The sequence below is a fragment of the Nelusetta ayraudi genome, unplaced genomic scaffold (genome assembly GCF_046127955.1).
Source record: "Nelusetta ayraudi isolate G7.1 ecotype Tasmania unplaced genomic scaffold, CSIRO-AGI_Nayr_v1 ptg000003l, whole genome shotgun sequence".
Lineage (NCBI taxonomy): Eukaryota > Metazoa > Chordata > Actinopteri > Tetraodontiformes > Monacanthidae > Nelusetta > Nelusetta ayraudi.
Window position 1 is genome coordinate 3,191,472 of NW_027466053.1, and position 25,134 is coordinate 3,216,605.

Below are 25,134 nucleotides of genomic sequence, written 5' to 3' on the forward strand. Positions count from 1 at the left end.
TGCCTCAGCCTCAATTCCCTGGTGGCCCGCCACTGCCTTACAATGAGCTGTGTTAGCATCATTAGCGTCAGGAGAGGTTGCGGCTGTGAGCAAGTCGGTCACTATGGAGAGCCTCGACTCCCATTTCCACCCTAGAGCTGCCATGTTTGTCCTGTAACCCAAGACAACTGGGAGAATCTGAACAAACAAGGGCGCAGCTGCACATCTGCAGCGTCCCCGCCCAACCAACCAACCCATCTGATGTGTTCTGAAGTAACGCTTTAACCGTCTCCGAGGTTCCGCATTTGACTTGATGTGAGTCAGAGGCAAGTGGCAAAAAAAAAGCCTGGTGACATTGCCCTCGTCGTCCCCAGCCTCCCCTTTTTTCCTTTGGTACCAACGTGATGCTTTAAATTAAGTCACAAGTCTAGTGACTGAGAAGGGCGAAGGAAGTAGACGGTTGTGCAACTTTGGGGAGAATGTTGTGAACTGCTGTTACCCCCGTTTCAAAACATCTGGTGCTCTATGACTTGGTGCAGCTCTACATCGGTGCGTCTGCAAGATGTTTGACGAAAGGAAGGAGAGAGACAAAAAAAAAAAAGAAACCTTGCAGATGCAGCCGAGTGCTCAGTGCGATGCGGCCACAGCCACAGTCTCTAACTTCTAGGAAACAGCAGCCGCTGCTGCATCAGGTTCCGGTGTGAAAAAATAAAGTTGACGAGTTTAAAGGTAAGACAAATTTGTGTAAGAGCTCTGACGTGGTGAGACCTGCACATTTATATCAACATTTGAGATCATATCAGAAGATTACACGCAATTCTTTTTTTATTTTGTGAAATTACAGCTGGACCAGGAGGATTATTAATTATTAATCACTGATTAATCATTGTCCTTTCTCTGTGCGTTAACAATTTAAACAGAAACAAATCAAACAAAACACATGACCCGCACAGTCACAATCCTCAACTTTTTGTCCCGCTGTCAAACTCAGACATTCCAACTATTAAAAGAAACAAAAGCCGTGCAGTTGCCTACTTTTTGCAAGTGGCGAGTCCACATTGTATTCAAGAGAAAGATCAACGTGCAAATGTACGCTCCGTCTCAGAACACAGTGGATTCTCTATAAACTCTGGAAGTGAGAATGAAGAAAAAAAAAATGGCATTGATGCGGTTTTAATGTCCAAGTTCCCTGACAACAGCAGTGAACTGCAATGGAAGTCTAGAAAAAAAGAAGCTAAAAACAAACAAACAAACACTTAACCCAGAGCTACATTAATTCGATTAGATATACAATTTTTACAATTAGAAAAATAAAGTTCTTTGTTAAATAATTTTAAATTCCCAACTGGTGTTTATGTCCTTCGTGGCTTCACATGTGACTTATCTTGAAGCTGAGCAATGACCAAGTTCCTTAACTTGGGCAGGGAGGGAGGACCGGGAGTGCGCAGAGATCCCAGTACAAACATTCAACTTTCAAGTCGAACAGGTGACCGTAAAAAAAAAAATAATGTCTGTTCAATAGGTTCACCTGATCAACATTGCAAGTGTTGCCCCAATTCCTGCCACTCCTACAACAGTCATTAGGGTGTTCCTCACTATGGACTCCGTGTCTGCTTCTTGAAAGAACTCCACAAATCCATCCTGTGAAAAGATTGGAGGATAGAGAAAAAGATTTAGCCAGGGAGCTTGTGCTCAAAGTCCGATGGTCACGTAGCCCCTTTGGCTTGCACAATAACCCCATTATGCAATCAGCGGCCTTTTGTGTCTAGCATCAGGAAGCCACATGAGTCACAGCAAACTCACCCAGGCGTTGTTCTTGATGAGCCAGTCTTGCTGCTCCTTGATCAGGTATGTGGAGATCTGCTGGGCCACGGTCTCTACGCACTCCTCCTTGCCCTTTTGCTTCTGGTGCCTGGCCACGACGGCCCCCAGTGCCAGCAGGCTGGCAATGCGACCCCAGTTGGTGGTTCCGTCTGAAAATATTTGCTTGGCCACATCGCTGATAAAGCTCATGTCATCCCCCCGCTCGTCTAACTGCAATTTGCTCATCATACCTGCGAACGAGAAGACAAACAACGAAAACGTCAGCGGTGGCACCTTATCAACTAGCCACGTAGCCTCTTTAAAGGGTTACTGCCGGTTATGCGTTTCGCCTAAAGGCCACCAAAAGCACCACATGACATACATATATGGGCAACACAGTGAACATTCATTTTATTTTTGACAAATATTTCAAAGCTTTTCTTCAAGTAGCAGCTGTAACACTGCTTCTGACTTTGTTCAACATTAAAACAACGTTGGTAACCGGAGAGGCTAACAGGGGGCTAAGCTACGCTGCCTTTGTACTTCATGGAAACGCTGGCGCTTGTTCAACAAAGCTCCGAGCGAGCGAGCGAGCGAGCGAGCGAAAGGGAAAGAAAAAAAAAACAAACGTACCGTTGTACGTGTATCGGTGCTTTTCCAAGAGTCCACACACGACTCTCTTCATAGTCGACAGCGGTTTGCCGTCTGTCCACCGCGACCTGACAATCCCCGAGTCTTCGGCGAGGAAGCGGCCAATAAGCGACCTCGTCTCAGCCGCCAGTGCCTCGTTCTCCGCCGAGCACGCCTCGCCGTCGCTGTACTGAAGCTCCGGTGTGCAAGGCAGCGAGCCTTCGTCCGCGTCGTCGCAGTCCGAGCGGATGTGCTTCGTGCTAAAGTCCTTGATTTGCTTCACCGCTAACATCTTGGGCCTGTCCGGGCTCCCTTTGTAAGCGTCAGTCCGACCGTTGGAACTCCTGCTGTAGCCTGGGTCGAGTTGTGTCAGGCCCTCCGTCGATCCGCCTGCGACTCCATTTTGAAACAAAACGCTCATGCTTCCTGTTATATTGCTCCAGCTCGTCTGATTGCTACTCATTTGTGTCGACTTAAGTTACTCCAAATAGGTTTGGGGGGGTTAAGAAAAAAAAATAAGTTGCCTAATTTAGAATTAGTGCGAGCCGGAGATGTGCCAATTGACTCTTGCCCTGGATCATTCAGTTTCCATCACAGGGACAGCACTGGGAGGCTGTGGAGGTTTCCGTGTCTTAAATCGACGGGTGGGGTTGGGGTTTTACGGACGTCGCGCTACGTCATTGCGTACTTTCAAAGTTTTTTTTTTCTTAAAGGAAAATAACAGAATTAGCGGTGGTAATAGAAATTGCCTTCAAAGACAGGAAATTATTAGGGTCCCAAGACTTAAAATAGTGGTCATTGTCCATGACATCATGGAATTCTTTATATAGATATTTGTTGTGAACAACAACAGTAATAAATTGTAAATAATAAATAGTAGTGATACATATAAATAAATAATGGCGTTAGTTGACGAAATTTACATTTAAGGCAGGAAACTTCAGTAACAGCAATACAAACAAGGATAGAACTAAGATCTAGCCTTTACAAAGTGTATGCTTGTATTTATTTTAATTATTGTTCTATTCAAACAAATAAAAGCTAACCACCGTTTTCAGCTCTAATTTGTTTCAAATAATACACAGCCGCCTTTTTAAAATACACTTTAACAACATTAACATTATTTTTCTTATTTTCAAGGATGTATATGTATTTATGTGGAATCTATTAAAACTATCGTTTTTCAAAACTGAAGCACCTCTGTTCATACATTAGATTTCGTCATTCCACACGTTTAAATGTGTTGTCACGTAATCAGGACACAGCCAGAGTTTTCCACAAAGGCCTGGATAGGACATGAAAAATGTTGTGCCTCCCTCTAGTGGTCAATATGAGAATGCACCGTTTTTATCCATTCAATCCAAAGATTTAGCCAAGACGTCATGTGAGTAAATGCAATTTTCCAAATCCATGGTTTAAGCATCTCGTGAAGACAAAAGAGGGCTCATGACAATATATTATACTCATGTAAAATTTTTTACTTCAAATACTGACAAAAATCCACACACCTACGCCCACACAGCTGAAACATTCAGAGTACTTGCATTAATTTCTGATGTATTACAATCATTCTTGTGTTCTCCTGTCATCCCCATGATTGTGTGAATTCCCTTTTTCATTGAATTTGTTTCCCTCTCGGAGGCCAGGGTGACCTCCGATCTCCTCATAGTTAACTTGGGCCATGATTAAATATGTCTATCGCTCACTTTCCAAGAGAACGCATGAGAGGGGACAAAAAGAAATAAGAACATTTGCAAAACAACAAGAAAACAAACACAGATCAAAGCAGCACACAGCCTGTTGTTTTTCTATACATTCTGGCACGTCAATGTTTAACTGAAGCCGGACGGAGACGGTGCGTGTCACGGGATGTGAAACATCCCTGCAATACTTTGTCTCAGACTGAACTGCTTTGTGCAACATCAAGTGGCATTCAAGAACATCTGTCCGCCGCTGTTTTCTAGGAAATGCTGCAATGTGAAGCACAAAGCCATCAGCTTAGAAACACGAAATGATTATGATGATGGTGATGATGATGCCCGCCAAGTCAGATCAAAATGTGCAATATTTTTTTCCCCCTCAATGAGTCCGACCAGGCGCGATTTACCAAAACAGAATTGATTTGAAGCAGTGAAATCCACAGGACTGTTAACCTTCAGCGTCGACAGAGCCCATTGGGCCACAGGAGTCATGTGACCCTGAAGCTGAAGTCAGGACAAAGAGGACAGGTGTTCTGTACAGAGGATCGTCTCCACCATTAAGTCAGCAGCATGTACACATTAATTATTTTTCATATGATACAGATTCATAGAGCCTCTGCAGTTCACCCAAAAAAAGGAGTAGCAGTAGCGGTAGCAGTAGTAGTGTTAACAGTGAAAGGAGAAAAGAACTGTGGAGTCAGAAGGCAGGGGAAGAAAAAAAAAAAAAAAAACAAAGACAGAAAACAAATGTCCCTTTCTGTGCAAGTCAATTAACAAATCAATGCAGGTTTGACACATATATATGTATATATATATATATATTTTTTTTTTTACGTTTTAACGAAAATAAAATTAAAAACACAAAAAGGCGAGGCTGAGAATGTGTTGTTGCCGAGCCTACAAGGTGGAGTGTGCGTTTGTGAAGGTTCCCTGAAGCTCTACTTTAGCGGTGAGGATACACCAGCGTTCGGGGTGTGTGTGTGAGGGAGGGGGGCGGGGGGTGTCAGGGGTCATTTTAACAACCTGCCAAAACAAGCTTGAGTTCTCTACACTCGTTGTGCTGGAAAACCAGCCTCCTGCGTTGACAAATGTTGCGGCGTGTGTGTGTGTGTGTGTGTGTGTGTGTGTCTTGCTGGCACGCCAGGCTGCCCGGCTCACACCTGTGGCTGTCAGGCTGCCCCAAACCCACCCGAGAACGACCAGTCTGTAGTGTAGTGTATCAGTTTGTCAGAGTGTTTGTCAGAGTGTGTGTGTGTGTGTGTGTGTGTGTGTGTGTGTGTAAGACCTAACAGAGATTTCAAAGTATTTCAGAGATTCATAATAATTAGAAAGAACGTGTCTGGCTGCTGCTACGAGTATTTCTCACACTGCCGCCCTAGTGGCCGCAGAGCAGACCTTCACCTTCACCTTCCACAGGGGTGCAGGAGAGCTGGAAATCCTATGAGGTCACCCCGACTCCACTGAGCTCACTAGTTTTGGAACTAATATTTACAGAAGTGTATACTCCACACCAAGAAAAAATTTCATAGGCTAAAAGTGAAACGGCAGAGCCGCCCGGCGTGCAGCGGATTGTCAGGATGGCAGCCGGGTGGGTGCAGAGGGCAGGAGGGCAGGACAGGAAGTGCACCTGGAGCTGCCGCCACAGGGTTTCGTTGTGTTGCGTTTCCCTCAATCTCCACATCACCGAAGAAGAAAAAGAGCCACATGAAGATGGTGTTGTTTTTTTCTCTCTTGCAATCATGCAGCATATTAAGAGCAATCGGGAGCATAAAAAAGGGAGTCCAGAAGTGAAGCAACGCAAGAAGACCGTCAATGATGCCCCCGCTTCCCCATCCCCTTCCCATCCTCCTATTTGGTTATGCAGTGATCAACAACCTCCTGCTTTGTTTGGCGAAGATGAAGTGACCAGACCAGAGGACGCCTGCACAGTTTTGCCACACAGATTTGGTCTGCAAGCACGTTCAGCACCCCATCCCCCACCCCTCTCTGCACCTATCCCACTGAGTCCACTCATCAGCATAAACAGGAACATTCAAGAGCGCAGGTTTTAACCAAGGTTCCCAACTCCCAGTACACATCATCATCATTATTATTTTGGTGTCTTTCAGAATGCAGAAAACTGAGTGAATTCTGTGGATTTTGCAAAGTGCATTGAGGTGACACCCACCAGACCCCCCCCCGCCTGCCTGCTAAAATACCCGCGAGAGGGAGGAAGGCAGTTAGCAGGTGCTAGCGGGGGACCTTGCAGGATCGCATGATCCTTCGTCCCAGATGCATATAAACAAAGGTTGTTTTTTTGGGTTTTGTTTTGTTTTTTCAAACTGATTCAACTCGGCGCGACGATTGCAAAGCCAGTCGTGTGGGAGGAGAGGGGGAGGAGCGAGGGGAGGATGCATCGGGAGGACAAAGGTGGACGGGGGAAGGGGAGGGACGGGAACGGTGGCGCTTCCACGCAGTTGCGGCTAGCCGGCTAGCTTGCTTGTCACCAAGGAGGGCTTCCTGGGAGGCAGGTCCTCTGGTGTGGGAATGTGGTCTCCGGTCACCAGGTTCTTGTCCGAACCGGCCACAGGGAGCTGCTTGTTCTTCATCTTGGCCTTGGCCATGTTGTAATCGCCCGAGTCAAAGTACTTTTGCTGCAGGACACAAGAGAAGAGGAAGAAATTCTGTTAAGTACAAACCAGGGCTGTCAAATGTCTATTAAATCTATTTTTTTCTAAATCGCTATTAATCTTTCTTACTTTCCAAGTTAACCGTTATTAATCGCGTTTCGATTTGAATCTCTTTAAAATGCTATTCTTACCCGGGTGGCTTAAATGAGACCCAAATGAACACAAAGAAAGGATTTCCATTCTTTTTGTTTTGTTGACGGGGGGGGGGGTGTTGGTTGGAAATTGCGTCCCGGCGTTTTTTGTTTTTTTTTCGTTGACTGGGGGAGCGTTGGGGGGGTGGGGGCACGCTATCGCGCCGTGTTTTGTGATTTGTCATTTAGAAGGAATCCAAAAATGTTTCTGCTTTCATCCGTCTGTGAGGATTTTGTCATTCTGACACTTCTCTCGTGATTAAGTGTTGTAATTTTTACTTCTCCCTGCTCCTGTCAGCCAACCGCAGCGCCTCCCACCCCTCCCGCTCCATGATTTCCCAGAATGACTCGCAGCCCTCTCCAGAGATGGAAGCATATACATCACATGTGGGTGGAGAGAGCAGCAGAGCAGGAGAGCGAGCAGAGAGAGAGAGAGAGAGGAGGACACCTCTCAGTGCTGGGTCCTGTGGTTCTGAGTACAAGCTGAGCATCATATCACGTGACTGCTGTGGCTGCGCTGGATTCTGCTCTGCCGAGAATCGGCTGATGGAAGCATCATTTTTCTCCCAGCTGTGAGCAAGTTGAGACAAACCTCATTCAACCTCACCCTGGCCTGGCAATAAACTCTTCTCTGGCCTTTATAAACTTTGAAAGTTTCAAAAGTTCAGGACTTAAAAATGTTAAATTTGTATTGTGGTCTACGGGGGAAAAATGCTTTTTGGGCAACACAGGATTTTTCGCTGCAGTACCTCGAGTGGCCACTGTGAGAGAAATAAAAAAAAAAGTCAATGCTGACAACCCACGATTTGACGTCGTGGCTGCAGTTGGCTAACAAGGCTAACGGCAAGAATGGAGGAGCCCATCTGCTTTGCCAACTTGCTACTGGAATGTTCTGATGGCCAGTGTTGGCTTCGAGTCGCGGCCTCATCGAAGAAAACAAAGACAGAGCAACGTCAACTGGTGCCTCTGTCACCCCGCAAGGTCAGCTTTAAAGGTTCAGCTTCAGGTTCAGGCAGAGGGGCGAAGACCATCGGCAGCCTCCTTCTTCTCTGTGTAGAGGTGGAGAAGTGGCCAGCCTAATATAAAGTTACACCACCAAGGCATTTTACATTTAAAAATGAATGCAGTGGCAACTTTATGCAATTTTTTCCCCTTAATGATTGTGATACAAAAAAGGTTTTGCAGCTACTTTTGGTTTTAAAGGTGAACAGGGAGCGGTCGGGACCTACCCCTCTATGTAGCATCTTCGTGAGGAACTCTGGGCCACCAGGTTTCATGGTCATGCAGGGGTACCTTGCTTTCATCTTGGCTTCCTCTGCTTGCACCGGGCTGGCATTCTTCTCCTGGGAGTCCTGCAGAGATGACGCACACAAAAAATCAAAAACAGAGAACTCTATTGCTGATGTTGTTTCCTGCTTCTCCTTCTTTAGCAGTGCTCTGTCTGCAGTGGAACAGCTGTTTATGTGACAGGCACTTATTAAATGGTCACCTCGCAATCCCAAAAATGCTACTTCTTCAGCAAAAGAACGCGTGTCAGCGAGTGCAGCCACAATCAAGACCACATCATTCTTCAGAAATACTCAAACTGCACAACAAAATCCTTGAAACTTTAACAACAATGTCTGGAACCTGTGACTCTTCATGTTAAGTATAAGGTGCACCCTGAAGGTTCTCTACAAAGCAACCGACTGGGTTGGATTAGGGTGCAGCTTGTTATGAACATAAGGTTTATAGAAGCCGTAGAGCGCGCCCTCGGAGCTGTTGCAAAGACGCTGTGGACAAAAACAACATGCATGCTTCTGATAACGGCGAAAATAGGTCAATGCATAAACTCTGACCTTTGCAAGTCTGTACAAGTGCGGCTGAGCAATAACTTCAGTTTATCTATCACGGAAGGGTAATAAAGTAGCCGGCGTTTGGGAAATTCAAATGCAAGCTATGCTGGGAAATGAACTAGCGCGGTGAACATAACACATTCTATGAGAGCTCGCTCTGTCTGCCACAAATAACACTGTTTTGCTGTAAACATCGTGTTTTTTTTTCTCAAGCATGACTGAGCTAGTTTTGCAGTTGGGAGAGTTTCAAAGCGTTTGCCACAAAGAGTTGTGGCAAAATGCGGTGAGAGATGTGTAACTTGACTACGCCTCCTGGCTCTTGTGACACCGGAGAGAGAGAGAGAGAGGGTTTTATCGACGCTGCCCTTGCCACGAGCAAGAGCCAAACTTGTTAGTAACCCGGGATTCAGGTCGCCGCCAGGCAGGCGCTCGGCTCAGTTATCTGGGTCTGGGAGAGGCACACCTTGTTTTGAGCACACACACAACTTTAATTATGTGTTTAAAAGAGCCTGGAATCGTGGCAGGAAATGGCACAAAAAAAAAAAAAACTACCAAGGGCAATTTGTGCACAGCGTAGTCCCTGTACACATACCTGCAGACCTACTTTCACTCTGCAGAAAAGTGAGGACACTCAGGCTGCAAAGCCTGCTGGGGCAGGGATAAAATGTGAGTCAGGACACAGAAGCCGATGAACAGATTCCCTCAGGAGGAGGCGCAGGAGTAGGAGGAGGGCAACCTGGAGCTGACGGGTCTAGGATGTGAAATTTGTGAGATGCTAAGCTCAGCCCTAAGCCCTAAAATGAAGAACATAATCACATTGCACCTCAGAGATCTGTCTCAAAGTCTACACCCAGTGGTTTGACCGAAAAAAAAAGATCTCCTGCGCTACGACAACGTGGACTGCTTGAAATACAGCATAGCCCCTCCCCTTCCCCACTAAAATTAGGGGGTTGACACTGTGTTTTTTCAACGCGGGACGACTCTCAATCAATCGGCATTTAGTCCCTTCTCTACGGGCCAAAACCAACGGGGTCTCACCCTGCCAGCGAGCTGCACCCCCATCCGCTTTCACCGCTGCGTGTCTGCTGACCTGAAGCGGCGCGCACCTCAACAGAACAACTGAACAATTTTCGAGCGCCGCTGATGGAACGTAATCGAACACCTTTGCTTCGGTACGTGATAAACACCGCGGCTGGCGCAATATTATGAAGTAGCGCAACCTAACGCTCAACGTTATCCCGTGCGGCAGGTAAAAGATGCGACGTCGTCACGGGTCTCCCTTTCCTACCGCAAGCCGATTGGAGCCGAGCCGATCGGAGCCCATTTCAACCCGGGTCCCTTGCCGGGTTTGTTTGACGGGTTCCGCCGCAACTCGGTGAGCCTTTCCCACTGCCACCAAATGCCAATTCCTAGCGGGACTACCTTATGTTCTTTTGGCCAGCGGGAAAGGGGCTTATGTGTCTAACACATGGTTAATAAAGACGACAGCATTGAAAAAAATATGAGGAGGAAAATACACTGTCTATATATTTATGTACCTATTCATGCATCACTGATTGATTGTTACCTCTTACTAAAGCATAGAGGGTTTTTAAATCAAATCAAAAGCACTTTGAATGTTGGATTCATTTGCAAATATTTACAAATAGTTTAGGTTTTGGATCAGTGGGTGTGGTGTGTTGGACTTCCTCGTTTACACAGGGGCAACAACTTCCTGTCTTAATGTACACACACACATATACGCCTACATACACATATACGCCTACATCTAAATTTGAAGAACCAACAAATCGGAAAGAACAATATATTAGAGGTTTGATTACAATGGAATCTTCTTCTGCAGTTACAAATGATGGGTAATCTTTTCAGAAGTCTGCCACTACTATAGAGGTAATAATATCATTAAAATGCACATCTGGGAAAAAAGACAATTGGAGAAACGGACTTAGTTGAATCATCACCAAGCAGTCCACTTGGTTAGTGTGGTAAACCTCTACAGTGAGAGAGTGTGGGTGCGTGAGTTATGCCCTCAAAAGCTTTTTAGCTTCATAGCGTCCCATTTCACATGTAAAATGAAATGTTTATATATTTGTGTCTTCTTTTATCAGATGTGTGAATAAAATTGAATAATTGGCCCTTTTCCCCAAAGAGAGAAAAGTCAACACTTTATGACTTCCTTTGACTGCTTCACTCGGAAGGTGTGGGCATAGCTCTTTAATTTCTGATGTCACAAAGGGCATTAATACTGACATGTCCCCCAGGTTACCCTTCCATTGCACTCCCAAGTTATCCAAAGAAAAAAGAAAGTGGGGGTAGGTCCTACAAATCATCCTGTTTAGCAGGACACAGATACCAGAGGGCCACATATGCTATTGTGTGGCGATGGAGAGGGTTTATTGGACAACGCCGCTGTGCCACTGTCGGCAAGAGAAAGGTGTGAAAAAGACAACACAATCGGTGTTGCACAGCTTGGAGAAGCAGACATCAGGAGCGGAGCGGCAGGCACAACAACAAACACTACGCGGAAATGCGGAAGCGTTTGTGCCAGTTCCAGCGTGCATTATCATGTGCCACTCTCGCTGACGTCACTTGGACGATAAACCCCAAGTGGAACCGCACAGTCAGACAGTGACGTATTTTGGGGGAGCCGGGGAGTAGGAAGGTTGCGGTTTGAAGACCTTTTGGCCAAGAAGGGCCCGAGCTGCCTGTGGAGTCGCCTGCCAATGACACCAGAAACACAGTGACACACTGACAGGGCGCTCCGAGAGGTGCCTACAACTTATATGAGGCGAAATTCCGGAACATTCGCTCAACTCCATAGCTAACAGCTAGCCCTGTGACTCCGCGTGAGTGCCCGCTGCCTGGGCGCAGAGCTCAGCCTACACACTTGACTCGCGCTAGCCGCTCTCTAGCTTAGCATGCTAGCGCGGAGTTAACCAAGAAACACCGAGGCAGCAGCAGAGCGAGAGCGAGCCAGCCCACCTGTTTTTCGTCCTCGTAGTCCACCTGAGTGTCCGAGTCCAGGTTCTCCGACGACATGGTTCGCGTGTGACAGGCCGGACACTTGTCACTTAAACCCTGGACAAACTCTGCAAGATGAGCGTGCGCGGTGCCGTGCGCTGTGCTGTACCTGAGCCGTGTCTATTCTAATCTAGCTCCGGTCCTGGAACGCAGTAGCAGCAGTAGCAGCAGCTTTCCCCCCCCCCACCAAAAATGGCGTAGCAAGATGTGACGTCACCAGCGATGGGCGGTTCCCTATTTTTGGACAGCCGTTTAGCGGTATCCAGTGGATAAGGTCGTTGAGTTTCACGGAGCCAATGACAATGCAAGTCAACGGTCTCGGTTTTTTTGATTGACAGTCGCTTGTCCAATTGTCTTAAAGAAAGCGGCCGGAGTGGGCAAAGTAGGGCACAGCACCACTGTTCACAAGGCGGACACAAATGCACCTGAGCAGCGCCAACATTTTTTTTGTGTGTTGACTGAACGAACGAACCGACGAGCCGATGACTGTTTATTAAATGGTTCAAAACACATCGCGTATGGAGATCGATTAAGTCTCAATTTTCGTTGTGCTACAACACAGAGCCAATCACAGCCCCTTGTCCTGTGATTGGCTACTTGTTGCAGCAACCCCACCCCCACCTCACCCGCCCAAAAAAGAAAAAAAAAAAGTGCTTATAAGACAAGTCCTAGCTATCTAGGACTTCGTTCGTTTATTCACTGACATTTCTGTTTGTGTCACTGTCAGGTGATACTCTTCGTCATTTGCTCTTTCAAAGTTACAATGACTTGCGTACAACAAGTGAGAGCGTCACAGGTAATACGGTACATAGTAGTAATTAAGTTGGGGGGTGGGGGACGCTTCTACTAGCTTGTGAAGCTACTTTCTGATTTACTGGGATACTCCTACTTGTTTTCCTTTCCATTGATTCTATTGATTCTATAGTTTTGCCTTATAAAGCCATAATTCATTCATTCATTTCCCATACCCGCTTAGTCCCGAGCTCAGGGTCACGGGGGTCTGCTGGAGCCTCTCCCAGCTGTCATAGTGCGAAGGCAGGGGACACCCTGGACAAGTCGCCAGTTCATCGCAGGGCTAAAGCCATAATGCTTTCCTTAAATTATTCAATAGAATATTCTCACGGCAAGTCTTTATTTGGGATTTAAAAAACACACAACAACAATACAGTCGGATTTATTTATGAAAAATCAAAAATATATCCAGCGCACTTAGGATCAGGATTAACAAGCTAGCAAATATTAACAGCTGGGGGGGTGTAAACTCTAACTGAAAGTAGGGTGAGAGACAATATAGAGGAACACATTTTAAATAGCATAAAAACCATAGTGTAAGACAAGAAAAAAAAATACTGAACAAACATAGACTGTTTTAAAAAGATAAGCCAAAAACAAGTGGGCTAGTATAAGACGTGTAAACAAAGAATGTTATACCTTTCAAATATTAGTAGTAATATAATTGTGCTGGTAATAATCGCTTTGTGATTTCTAACATGGTCAATCTTTTTTTTTCTTCCAAACATTTTTTTTTAACTGTTGCAGGAAACACAGCTGCTGCCTAGCCAGGTTCTGACAGAGCAGCAGTCAGCAGTTGTCATCAAGAAGCTGCTGGCCATCGCCGTTTCTAGCATCACGTACCTGCGGGGCCTTTTCCCTGACAAGGCCTATGGGAGCAAATATGTCGACGGTTGGATTTGCTGTGGCTCTTTGTGACATCACTTCACCCCTGGTTACCGTTTAGTCTTTAGTCCACTTCAAAGGAAGTTTCCTTTCTCCCCTGTTCTCCGCCTTACAGATCAGAAAGTGATGATCCTCAGGGAGGAGGGTGGCTGTGCCGGTGCAGTTCAGATCGTTCAGTGGTAAACAACAACCACAAAGCTATTTTCTTTTAATTGTCTGTTTTTACACTTAGTTTTACACCTTTTTATGCTGGCATTTACGATCGGTACAACAAAGTAAGATTTTCATTGTCAGGGAAAGCTTGTTTCCTACTGTGCATATGACTATAAACAAACAGACAGACATAGTTTGATCAACATAACCTGTTTCATGATGCCGATGACGTGACTCCATGTTCATAAGTTCAAATGAACGCAGACACTCAGCCCAAGAACATTAATAGATTGCCTCTTCTGTCTGTTCACGATGAGCGATGTCATTCATAGGACACTTTTTTTGTTGTTCTTCTTTATCCCAGGTTGCAGGGCTGCTTTGATGCCATTCAGAACAAATATGTGAGTCAGTAAGAAGATGTCCATGTTTCCTTTTGTGTCCCTCAGTCACCTGAATCGTCTTGTTTTTCTAACCCCCTCCAGCTGCGGACAGTTGTTATTTCTGTGAGTATTTCTTGATGTAATTGTTTAAAAAAAAAAAAAAAAAAAATAGAATAAAAGCATGAGTTTCCTGTAAGCACCCTGTCAGCTGATGGTTTCATGTGTTTACATCCTGATTCTGATGGGTTTTTTTGACCAACCTTCTCACCAGATCTACACTGACCAAAGCCCGCAGGTAATACGCAACTTTTATTCTCTCTCTTTCCTCCTGCCATCACTGATGTTGAACAAACACTATTCTTACTATTTGCTTATCTCAGACGTGGCTTGTTTATTGTTCAGAAATTGACCGAGCTCTACCAGTTCAGGATCCAATACACTATACAAGGGGAGCAGATGGATTTTGAATGGTGAGAGTTTGCTTGATTGTTTGTTTTTTAACTGTCATATATTTGTAAGTCACCAAATGAAATGCGACCAGCGCAAGCAAAAGAAACTTCAGTTCTGATTTCATTACCACCAGGATCATAAGATTTTTACACTGATAGTCACCAGTCTGTGCAGTTACCAACACAATCTTTCATTCATGCAATGTTCCATTCTGGGATGTCTGAGTCATTTGTTAAAAGAGAGTTTTGTAGATTGCACAGTTTTGGTCAAATAGTTTACTGAGCTTGAAGCAGGCATCTGCCACTCCATCATTGTCATCGTCATCATCATCATCATCATCATGGTTTTTGGGCACCAGTATCAACAACAAGATGTCGATGGCCTGCGACAACACAAGGAAGGCCAGCATCCTGCTGGTGAGGAAGCTCTACACGCTAATGCAGAACCTGGGACCTCTGCCCGACAATGTCTGCCTAAACATGAAGCTGGCCTACTACGACGAAGGTGACACACACACACACACACACACACACACACACACATGAATGTGCGTGCCTTCCATAATAACCGGTCAGTGTGTGTATGAAAACAAGAAACAGGAATGTTTTAAGAAATTAAGTCAGCTGATCTTTATTTAATCTGTGCTTGCAGATATCAGTCAATCAAAGCTTTATTGCCATTTAGCTGTACATACACCAAAATGAGAAAGCATTTCACCAGAAAAAAAAAAACAACCTGTATATATACATTTGCTCATTGTGTGTGTCCCCTTTGTCTTGTGCGCGGCAGTCACCCCTCAGGATTACCAGCCGCCGGGCTTCAAGGAGACCGACAGTGACACCATTGTGTTTGAGAAGGAGCCGGTCAAACTCACCTTGGGCGAGGTGGTGACCCCTTATCACAGCCTGAAGCTGCACATGGCCACGGAGAGACAGCGGCTGGAGCAGGTGGGTGTTCGCCCAACACCTTCGCTCACATTCATAAGTCATTGGCAAAAAGGGGTCCGGTTTACAATAAAAAAAAAAAATCTGGCTTACCGATTGACATTTGGATACCTTTTTAACTACATTTTCTGCAGGTGGAGGAGAGTGTCTGTGAGAAGGAGAAATACGCTGTCAGCGTGCAAGAGGAGGGTGTCCGGCCGAAGGTCACTTCCACCTCAGCACATTAAGCAAATAACTAAAAGACCAAACGAGGATGATAAAGTTTTTTTTGTGTGTCAAGTAATGTAACGAGTCACTCAGACAGCCTGGTGTGTTGCACAATAAAATGTTATGTGTTTTCTTTTGTGAGGCTGCAGGTCACTTGATGTGGTGTGTACTACATGTTTTGTTATGTCTGCTTTACGGGCAATTGTTTTGAATGCAATCCTCAGATTCCCGATGATCGGACCATCGATGATGGGGAGAAGCCTGAGCAGCAGGGGGCAGATGTGGATGCCGGCGGTAAAGTTTAACAGTTTAGATATCTTTACAGTTTTCCCAGTGATATGAAACTTTGCGATACTTCTCCTCAATCACTTTCTGGTCAATAGAGCCGGAACTTTGTGAGATCCTTCCTTCAGATCAGGTTTTTTTTTTTCCCCCATCATGTTGCTCTGACTAATGTTTTGGTTGTTTTAGATGTGCCAGAGATCTGCGAGGAGAAGACGGACAAGTGTGAGATAGCCAAAGAGGTCGGTGCCACTTTAGCTGAGCTGCCCTCAGCCACACGGCTCGGAAACACTGTTTTAGAATGAAAGGATTCACAGCCAACATTACAAAGTCCTAACTAATCCTCCTCTTGTGGCCTCTGGTTCTCCTAGTTGTTCCAGCATAAGCAGACTGTTTTCAATTGCTGACAACCTGTCCTCTCCTTAGATTGACAGTCAGGCGAAGAAGACGTCCTACATGGTCTTTGGCTCGAGTAGGACCAGGAGCGGCCGGATCATCTCGTCCTCCTCTGTCAGTGAGAGTCTCGGAACAACAAGGAGACTCGGGATTTGTTGCCTAGAGATAATCAGAGATGAACGAAATGATGTGATTGTGATGTGCTGTGGTTGTATTAGTCCAATTTACCATCATTTCTGTCTCTGAATCCAATCACCGTGATGTACTCTATTACGTTGTATGATGACCACTTGTATTATATTATATAATAAAGCACATGCAAGTGTAGTCATCATAAATAGCCGAAGAAATTGAGGTGCAAGGAAGTATACTGTTATTTGTAATTATGAGGTCTAACTATGAGTGTTTAACAAGGATGAAACAAACAAAAAATGCCAGACTATGAGTTTATAAATACTGCTGTGTGTCCAGGAGAGTCGTCCTGCCAGGCTCAAGAGGCCGATGGCGCAGAGAGAAAAAGGAAGGAGAGTGAGAAACTTGCCTTGTTCCTCGCTCCTCCAGCCTCAGGTCTCGATTTCCCTCCCTTTCTATCGCTTTGTTTTTCAGTACATTTGTGCATTTACACGAGAAGCTTCTTTCACCTCCGCCGAGGCCTGAGGACGAGTCTTGAAATGGAAGCGGGCGTAGGAGCGCTGATGGTTCAGCAGCTCATGAGTCAGCGCTGATTGCGCTCAGCGTGGGATCTCTTCTGTCTTCTTGCCTGTCTGTCTGCTCGTCAGCTGTCTGATTTTTGTTTTTTGTTTTTTTGGGGTTTTTTTTTCTCTCTCCGCTATCTCCTTCTTCAGGTTTCTCGGTATGACATCCCCAACAGCCAGGAAGCGATGCTTGCCTCCGCCCCCGCGCAGAAGAAACGCAAATTCAGCGAGCCCAAAGAGCACTTCTGACCTCACACGGTGTCGCTGCGACGCTTTCAATCTGGTCTTCTCAGCCATCGAGTTATGTCCTTTTTTGTTTCTTTCTCTCTCTCTTTAAAAAAAAAAAATAATAATTCCTGCCGTGAGCGTTCAGTCAGCGTTGTTGCTCAACTGTTTATTTGGTGGTTGTTTTTTGCCATTCGGTTCACTTGGCAGTGCAAAACCAGCAGCAATATTGTTTTTGGCTTTTGTTTTAAATTGCATAAGATTAAATGAGAGTTGGAGTCTTATGGGCTGCACTTTGTTGACATAACAATGTTTCTATTCATCCTGTTACATGTTTATGAGGCGAGGTGTCACGCTGAAATAAACCAAGTGAGACTCTCTGAGACCGTTCAGTTTGATTGAAGGAAAACAACTCAAAAGGCCTTCGAGGCTTTTCTGTGTGGGTGGGTGGCTACACCTGAGGCCGAGCACTAATCAGCTCAGAGGGCATGTGCAGAGTTTGCCGGTGGGGCCAGACGGCTCTGGTTCTCCAGTAGCTCCTTCATCCAGCTGTTGCACACGTCCCAGTTTGACTCGTTCACCACTTCTGCAGAGAAATAATGTTATGGCCTCGGCTGAACGCTTATATACTCTGACGGGAATCAAAGAATTTATTGTTGTCTTTCAGTCACATTGTAATAGATATATTGGCATAGCAACAGAAATAAAAATAAATCACAGCTAATGGTTTTTAGATAACAACATTTCTGCATGCAAGTTTTTATTAATAAAATAGAACAAATAAGATTTTTTTTTTAAAATGTGCATCTCAAAAATATTACAAATAAATACATTTAAAAAAAATCTGATAATGTTTATAGCTGTCAGCATCAGCATGTTTTTTTTCTTTTTTTAAAAGAAAGATAGATAGATAGATAGATAGATAGATAGATAGATAATATATAGAAAAGTAAATCCAGTTTACAGATTTTGCAGTTGCAGCTTCCTGTTCTGCTCGGCCTTCTGATGACGCTCGCACCTAAAACAATCTTCCGTCTTTGAATAGACCTCGTAAAGTGTCGCCATTTGCATGCGAGGGTGCCTCAAATTAAGCCGTTATGTGAAAGTGGATTATGTGTGTACACAGCGACCTTCCGGGGCCTCGATCAGCAGGCCGCCAGCTCTCTAATCTCCCGTTGTTTTTTCCCAGAGAGGGGGACATTTGCTGATAGACTGCCGTAACCCTGCCGCCGATCAATACTGCAGGAAGCCCTTTGTGATGCATCTCCCAGCACTGGCGCCTCCTCCAAGCTACTCTCACTCTCTGCACATCTGCAGCTGGCCAGAGGGGGCAGCGGGAGACAAAGCCTTCCCCAACGTTGTCTTTTTTTCTTTCCGTTTTCTTTTTTTTAGAAAAAGCCCTTTATTTCATGGCACTCTGCTCTATATGTCCCTGATGGCAGGCTGTGAAGCAGTATGAGCTTTATGAGCTGTGAAATTAGTTGGGGGTCTTACCTAACCTTCAGCACGCCGCTCCTCCGGCATTCATCAACACCTTTATTTTATTATTTTGACAGCGGGAGGTGGTTTCTGCTGCGTTTTTGATAGGTGATGAAATGCATTGAGGGCTTGCATGGCAGCTGGAATGCCAATGAGCCCATAGAAAGAGTTTTTGTTTTTTCTTCTTTTATTTTTAGTCGGCCAAATTATTCCAAAAACCATTCGGCTTGTTTTGACAAACGCAAGAATAAGTGACTTCAGTTTGTGGCCCCTGAAGAGCTGCAGAAGAACAACAACAGGATGTGTCTGATGTGAGCCTCACTGCTGCTAAAGACATTAGCATAGTGATGGAAGAAGAAGAAACGAAGCGGAGAAGTAGTCACCGCTCCAAACTAGAGATAAAAATCAGCGAAGAATTCCGGTGGAAAACTGTAAAAAAACAAACAAAAAAAAAACAGAAAATGAAAAATGTCCAACAGGGGTCCCTGCGGGAGGTGAATCTAAAATTTCAATTAGATTTTAGCCTCGATCCTTCACACGGTTCCTTGGCGGGAACTCTACATCATTTCTGTGCGCGCACGTCCAGCCAGAAATGAATTCTGAAATTAAATTCAGGGACACATGTCTGGCGGCCGGCGTTAGCAGATCAATCAGCTGACCAAACAGCAGAGTGGGAGGAGGAGGAGGAGGAGGAGGAGGAGTCCCCCCGCCCCAGACCAATCGCGCCAGCGGCCACTGTGAAAGAGTCGATAGCGGCGGTCCAGGGCCGCTGCCGCCTGGGTCCGGTCAAGGTGAGACACGCTGACAGACTGACGGACAGACAGCACCAGTCCATCCTAGGGCTCCATATAGATAAAAGGCAGCTTCTGTTAGCCTAGAGTGGTGCTGCGGTGATTGTGCCTGCAGGGCCTATAGGCCCCAGGGGTTGGCCAGGCTTTGTAGCAGGACGAGGAGGGCCAGCAGTGGATGTCCAGCCTAGGGACCGTGACCCCTCTGACCTTGCCAGAAGGGCAGCAAATGCTTCCGAGCTGATTAGTGGCTACCCCTCCACCCCAACCCTGCCCGCCCCTCCCTCTGCTGTTAACCCTTTACAGTTTGGTCCAATGGTACATAAACCTTGGAAATGTGTCAGTCAACCTTCTTTTTTTTTCCGGGGGGGGGGCGGCGGCAAAGGTTCAAACTGTAATAATAAGACACACACAAAAAATGGGCAGATGAGGGAAGCTGGCTGCAAAGAATCGATCAATCGAGAATAGAAGCAGGAAAAAAAGTCAAAGCACTGCTGCAAAAAACTGATGCTTTGTTGGAGAACATGTTCTGGAAGGGGATAAAAACAAGGTGGAGCCAAGGCCTGGCCGAGTGTCGCGGCCGCTGTCCTGTACACAATTTTTTTTTTTACTGCTTGTGTTATTTGGCAGTTTTGATAATTGTGGAATGCAGTACTGCAAGGGGAAACGGAAAACTCAAGTGCTATATGTGATTTAAGCGGAATTTTTTCATAATATAGGGCCTAAAAATACAACAATGATAACACGATTTTTTAAGAATCATTGGAATCACCTGAACCATTTCCAAGGGAAGCATTACATCTGAATATATATATAATAACTGCCACAAACAAACAAAAACTCCAAAATCCTGGCGCGCAAAAGCATTTAAAGTCAACTATGACGGTGACAATTCTCAAAGATTATAATAACGAGGAGGAAAAATATTTTAAATACCTTTTAATTAAGATTAAATATACATGTTTTCCTCTCAGAATTGTATTTGGTTTTGAATGCAGCTGAGACAATAAAGACAAAAAATTATCTCTGGAAATTCTTTTGTAGATTAATTAATAATGATAATAATAAGAAGAAGAAGGAGGAGGAGGAGGAGACAGCAGAAGTCTTTTTGATTATTTTAGATTCTTCCTTTTTCCGTTCTGTCCTCCACGCCCACAAACCCGAGCTCGAGCTTGGATGAACTTTCCTGAAAGAACACTAGGGGGCGACAAGGAACCATGCAAGGGCAAAGAGGGACGGCGGCCTACTGTGGAACTCCTTCGGCTGGCATGCTGTCACGTCATTAGAAAAAGAAAAAGAAAAGCCTCCACTTCTTTTTCCCCCCTGCTTTCCGTAATCAGCCATCAACCTGTAGACACACTTAGGAAAGAAGCAGAAGATGCAGCAGCAGCAGCAGCAGCAGCCATTGACATGGAGCCATTCAGACCTGAGACACTGCAGTATTGATCTGAGAGGAAGCAGCAATAAAAGGTGGAGGAGGGGGCGGGGCCTGGGAGCAGGTGCTCTCAGGGCGGCAGACTCTTGCCGCTTGCTGGGCTGTCGCGTGGCTGCCACAGCGGTGGCGGCGGTGGTGAGGACTACCTAACCAAACAGATGCTGGAAGCCCTGAGATGTTCCTTGTGATCAGAGTGGACAGCTGAATTATTCACCAACCACCAAAGGGGCCTTTATATTCTTCAGCAGGCAGCAGGCTGGATGCACAATGGGCTCGGCCCACCCCCGCGCTGCCCCCCGTCCCCCCGACACTGACACAAGGCATGGTGAGGGGGGGCTTCAGAGGGCCAGCCTCTGTCCGCCCCCCCCCCCCACCTCCTTTTTTTCTTTTTCTTTTTTCTTTCTCTGTGCTCAGATGGGACACTGAACCCCCCGCCCCCCCCCCCTGACCCCCCCCTACAGCCACCGGAGGGCAGGGGTTTAAATGTCACGCTTGGCCATCAGAGCGCCCAGCCCCCGGCTCGTGTCTCTCTGGTGGGGGCGGTTTGAGAGGAGGGGAGAACCGGGGGGGTCGGCGGCGGGGGGGACTTACCCTCCACCCTCTATTCTCCACCCCTATTGTCCATTAGTACGAGCACGAGCTGCTGCGTGACTCCAAATCAAGTGTGTCCTCTCGCCACGCGCGCCCCCCCACCCCTGCCGGATCCCCTTCGCCCCCCACCACCCTGCTCCCCCTCCCTCACACAAAGACCCTCTGCGTGTTGCAGGAGGCGGCTTGGTGCGGCTTCTGACAGCTCAGGAAAGACCTCATCCCTCGCACATCGCTTGGCCTGCTTTGACCGAGAACGGAACAAGAAAATCAATCCCAACTTTTTTTTTGTAATCTTTTTTTTGCCTCTAATTTACAAACCGGCAGGGTTGAAATGTTAAATGAAGTGTTAGGAGTGTGTTGGGGTGAGGTGAGGTGTGCGTGTGGGTGTGTGACAAAGTGTCAAGCTAAAATACAAGTACAGCAGAAAAAAATATAGGGGTGTGGCCCGACCAACTTTACCTCAGCCAGGGTCCTGCAGACGGCTGCGAGAATGACTGTTTTATCTATCTATTTGTTCTAAATAGTGGCACACCTGACCTTGACTGGGGATGTGTGTGTGAGAGCGTGTGTCTCTGTGTGTGTGCGTGTGCGTGTGTGTGTGTGTGTGTGTGTGTGTGTGTGCAGCCCGGCCCTGGGAATCACCCCTCCTGTCAGGGAATGTCCTTGAACCGGCGCGTCGCAGGCGTAGCTGAGTGCACAAACTCATTTAACTGTGGCGTTTGTTATCGACGTACTGTAATCGGGAACATTATGGATGATGAATAACTAGTGAGCGAGCGCCAGTCGCCATACCTATGCTGTGGCAAGGATGGCTGCAGCAGGCCGACCACAGGCGGTCAGGTGAGCAACGGGGTCGCTGTGGATTTTATTTTATGTATTTCTTTTCTCAAGCCGAATCACAGCAGCCCGTCATCACGGCGAAAGGCTTGTTGGTGAAGGTTGCTTCGGGACGTGACTCACTCGCAGGCTTCTTCTTTTTTTTTTCTTCCTTTTTTTTCTCGCACACATACAGCGCGTGAGCATGTGTGTGTGTGTGTGCATGCTCAGGAACACTTAACCTCTGGCATCAGCTTTTCAGGCCTCGGCAGTGAACTTCTTTTTATGTATTCTTATCTATCTATCTATCTATCTATACACACATACACACACAAATATGTATATATGTATAAATGTATGTATATATATATATATGTATATATATATATATGTATATATATATATATATATATATATATATATATATATATATATATATATGTATATATATATATATATATATATATAAATATATATATATATATGTATATATACATATATATATATAAATATATATATATATGTATATATACATATATATATATAAATATATATATATATGTATATATATATATATATATATATATAAATATATATATATATGTATATATACATATACATATACATAGTATGTATTACCTTACCTTACTCTGATTCAGTATTGATTGTCACAAGGGTGAACTTCCAGCAGTCTTTCTGTGCACAAAGAAATAACTGTAGTCTGTGGTCAGCGTTTGAGCATGAAAGAAAAAGCAAAAAAAAAAAGAAAATAGTTCCATCTAATTTTATTTCTTTTCTGTGTCAGGATCCAAGGGCACAAGTTAATAATCGTCTATTAATTATTAGTTCGACAAAATTATTTGCACGTTTATTTTAGTTATTTAGTATGTTTTTTTTTTTACAGTACAGATTTGTACATGTTTCAGGACAGAAATGGCAAGAATTCACATTTCAAATCTCTCTCGAGGGCATCTGCTTTGTAAGTTGAACAGTTTTTCTTTTCACAAAAATTCCAAATGAATGGTTTACGGTTTTAAAATGGTGAAGTCACGATTTTAAGCTTGATTAAAACTGTGTCAGTAATGGAATGTTTTCTGATTTCTGCATTAATGTTTTGCTATACGCTTTGGCCTTGAACTCACAGCAAAAAAATTGGTTATTGGAAAATTCTAAATAAATGTTATTTAACGATGACAGCCTCCAGACATTTTTTTTTTATATCATCTTGTATTTTGTCAAAACAAGATCCAAGACGAGGTATTTAGTTAAAAAAAAAAAAAAAATGTCTCCCATATGAATTGCGGATTTTGCAGCATCTGTTGATAAAAACTGTAAAAAAAAAACCCAAACCAAAACAAAACAAAAAAAACCCCATGAACAAGAATTTATATAAAACTTAATGATAAAAACAACATATAATAAAAATTAAAAAAGAAAATAAATACCTGCGGCAATAGAATAAAACAACTGCACTGGAGTGAGACCCCGGCGAGCCTTCGTTGCAAGTTGCCCCAGAGTTTTTGTATACGTTTCCCAACATATATACCGAAACTCCCGAGTTTTCACACCGGGTCTTTGACGCTTTGACCACGTAGTCAGTCCGCCTCGGGGGGAGGAAAAAGTTTGGTGAAAATTATCCTCTCTCTCTCTCCCCCTCTCACTCTCTCTACCTCTCTCTCCCTCCCTCTCTCTCTTGGATGGCCTTGGGAGTTTGACTTCTGCCCTGCCAGTCTTTTCCTCCTCTACAGGCTTTGAGGGCTTTTTTTCATCTCGCCGAGGCGCAAGGGCAGCCACTTCTCTCCTCTCCCAGCCCCTTCTTTCCCATCCAGCGGCGGCACACACACACACACACACACACACACACACACACACACACAGACACACGCACAGTCACGGATTTCCATTTTAGCTATAGCGCAAGATTAGCAGCTCCAGCAGCCCAAGGCTGGCTTAAGACAGGAGGGCAGACATCCAGCGGTGTTGGTGGAATGCGTGCGGGGGAGACGCTCCCTGAAGACTTGTTTGAGGCCGCCGCGGATTGTGCGGATGAATACTCGGAACACATACACATATACACACACACGACTGTGTATGCGAGAGTGTGTTTGTTTCTGGGAGAAGCGGTGCGTTGAAGTGTCTGTTTGTTGTCAACTTGATGGCCCCACATACATACACATAAATACTGCATACACATGTATATATATATATATACATATATATATATATATATATGTATATATATATATATATATATATATATGTATATATGTATACACACACATACACACACACACACATAGCACTAATGGGAGAGGGGTGGTGGGACTAGTTGGACTGTTGCTGTTACAGCTACGTCTACATCTGCAAGTTTGACCGAAGACGCCCTTTAAGCAAATTTGCCGACACTCTTTCCTGCATAACTGTTCAGTTGAAATACACAGAATTACTTAAAGTGGAGATTGGAAGCGAAGATCGCAAGTCAGGCTGCCGCTTGACTATTCCAGAGGCAGGAGCTACAATGACAGAAACGTTGCTGTCGTTGCTTGTACGCTGAATTTGTAAGTTGAGGTTAGAGGGGGTGGGTGTGAGGTCGAGGGGCAGAGGAGGACTTACGGATGTGGTGAGAGAGGGACGTGAGTTTAGAATGCAGAGAACAGGTCAGGGGTGAGACGGAGGCAGCTGATTCGCTGTGCCGCCCCTGAAGGGAACAGCATGAAGAAAAGAAAGAAGAATCAATTCCCTTTGTCATTCCAAGCTTCAAATCACAACTTCTGAGCTCACTGGGAAACCGTCATTACAATTCATCTGACGTTCACCATTACAATCCGTCTTCCCGTTGAGAAGTTTG

At 45.1% G+C, this 25,134-nt stretch overlaps 3 protein-coding genes across 7 annotated transcripts; 1 reads left to right on the top strand and 2 right to left on the bottom strand.

Annotated features, from left to right (window-relative positions):
- Window positions 1-778: 778 nt before the first annotated feature.
- Window positions 779-3,024, bottom strand: mcl1b (MCL1 apoptosis regulator, BCL2 family member b). The gene is made up of 3 exons (XM_076029227.1): window positions 2,416-3,024; window positions 1,783-2,033; window positions 779-1,620 (listed from the first exon to the last, which is right to left on the bottom strand). Exons 1-3 carry the CDS (start codon window positions 2,873-2,875, stop codon window positions 1,504-1,506), a joined length of 828 nt encoding a protein of 275 aa, XP_075885342.1. The 5' UTR covers window positions 2,876-3,024; the 3' UTR covers window positions 779-1,503.
- Window positions 3,025-6,413: 3,389 nt separating this feature from the next.
- ensab (endosulfine alpha b) lies at window positions 6,414-11,966 on the bottom strand. Of its 2 annotated transcripts, none has more exons than XM_076029240.1 (3): window positions 11,730-11,953; window positions 8,142-8,264; window positions 6,414-6,745 (listed from the first exon to the last, which is right to left on the bottom strand). In XM_076029240.1, exons 1-3 carry the CDS (start codon window positions 11,784-11,786, stop codon window positions 6,575-6,577), a joined length of 351 nt encoding a protein of 116 aa, XP_075885355.1. In that variant the 5' UTR covers window positions 11,787-11,953; the 3' UTR covers window positions 6,414-6,574. The 2 variants fall into 2 exon arrangements, with proteins under 2 accessions (XP_075885355.1, XP_075885362.1); XM_076029247.1 differs by lacking the exon at window positions 6,414-6,745 and adding an exon at window positions 7,689-7,988 and having other exon boundaries at window positions 11,730-11,966.
- hormad1 (HORMA domain containing 1) lies at window positions 11,404-17,558 on the top strand. 4 transcript variants are annotated; one of them, XM_076029204.1, is made up of 15 exons: window positions 11,404-11,515; window positions 13,308-13,452; window positions 13,561-13,624; window positions 13,963-13,999; window positions 14,081-14,101; window positions 14,250-14,273; window positions 14,381-14,448; window positions 14,787-14,932; window positions 15,218-15,375; window positions 15,507-15,575; window positions 15,804-15,873; window positions 16,051-16,103; window positions 16,288-16,371; window positions 16,729-16,824; window positions 17,103-17,467. In XM_076029204.1, exons 3-15 carry the CDS (start codon window positions 13,572-13,574, stop codon window positions 17,199-17,201), a joined length of 978 nt encoding a protein of 325 aa, XP_075885319.1. In that variant the 5' UTR covers window positions 11,404-11,515; window positions 13,308-13,452; window positions 13,561-13,571; the 3' UTR covers window positions 17,202-17,467. The 4 variants fall into 4 exon arrangements, with proteins under 4 accessions (XP_075885319.1, XP_075885301.1, XP_075885294.1 ...); XM_076029186.1 differs by lacking the exon at window positions 11,404-11,515 and adding an exon at window positions 12,438-12,564 and having other exon boundaries at window positions 16,729-16,785; window positions 17,103-17,558; XM_076029179.1 differs by lacking the exon at window positions 11,404-11,515 and adding an exon at window positions 12,438-12,564.
- The last annotated feature ends 7,576 nt before the right edge of the window (window positions 17,559-25,134 follow it).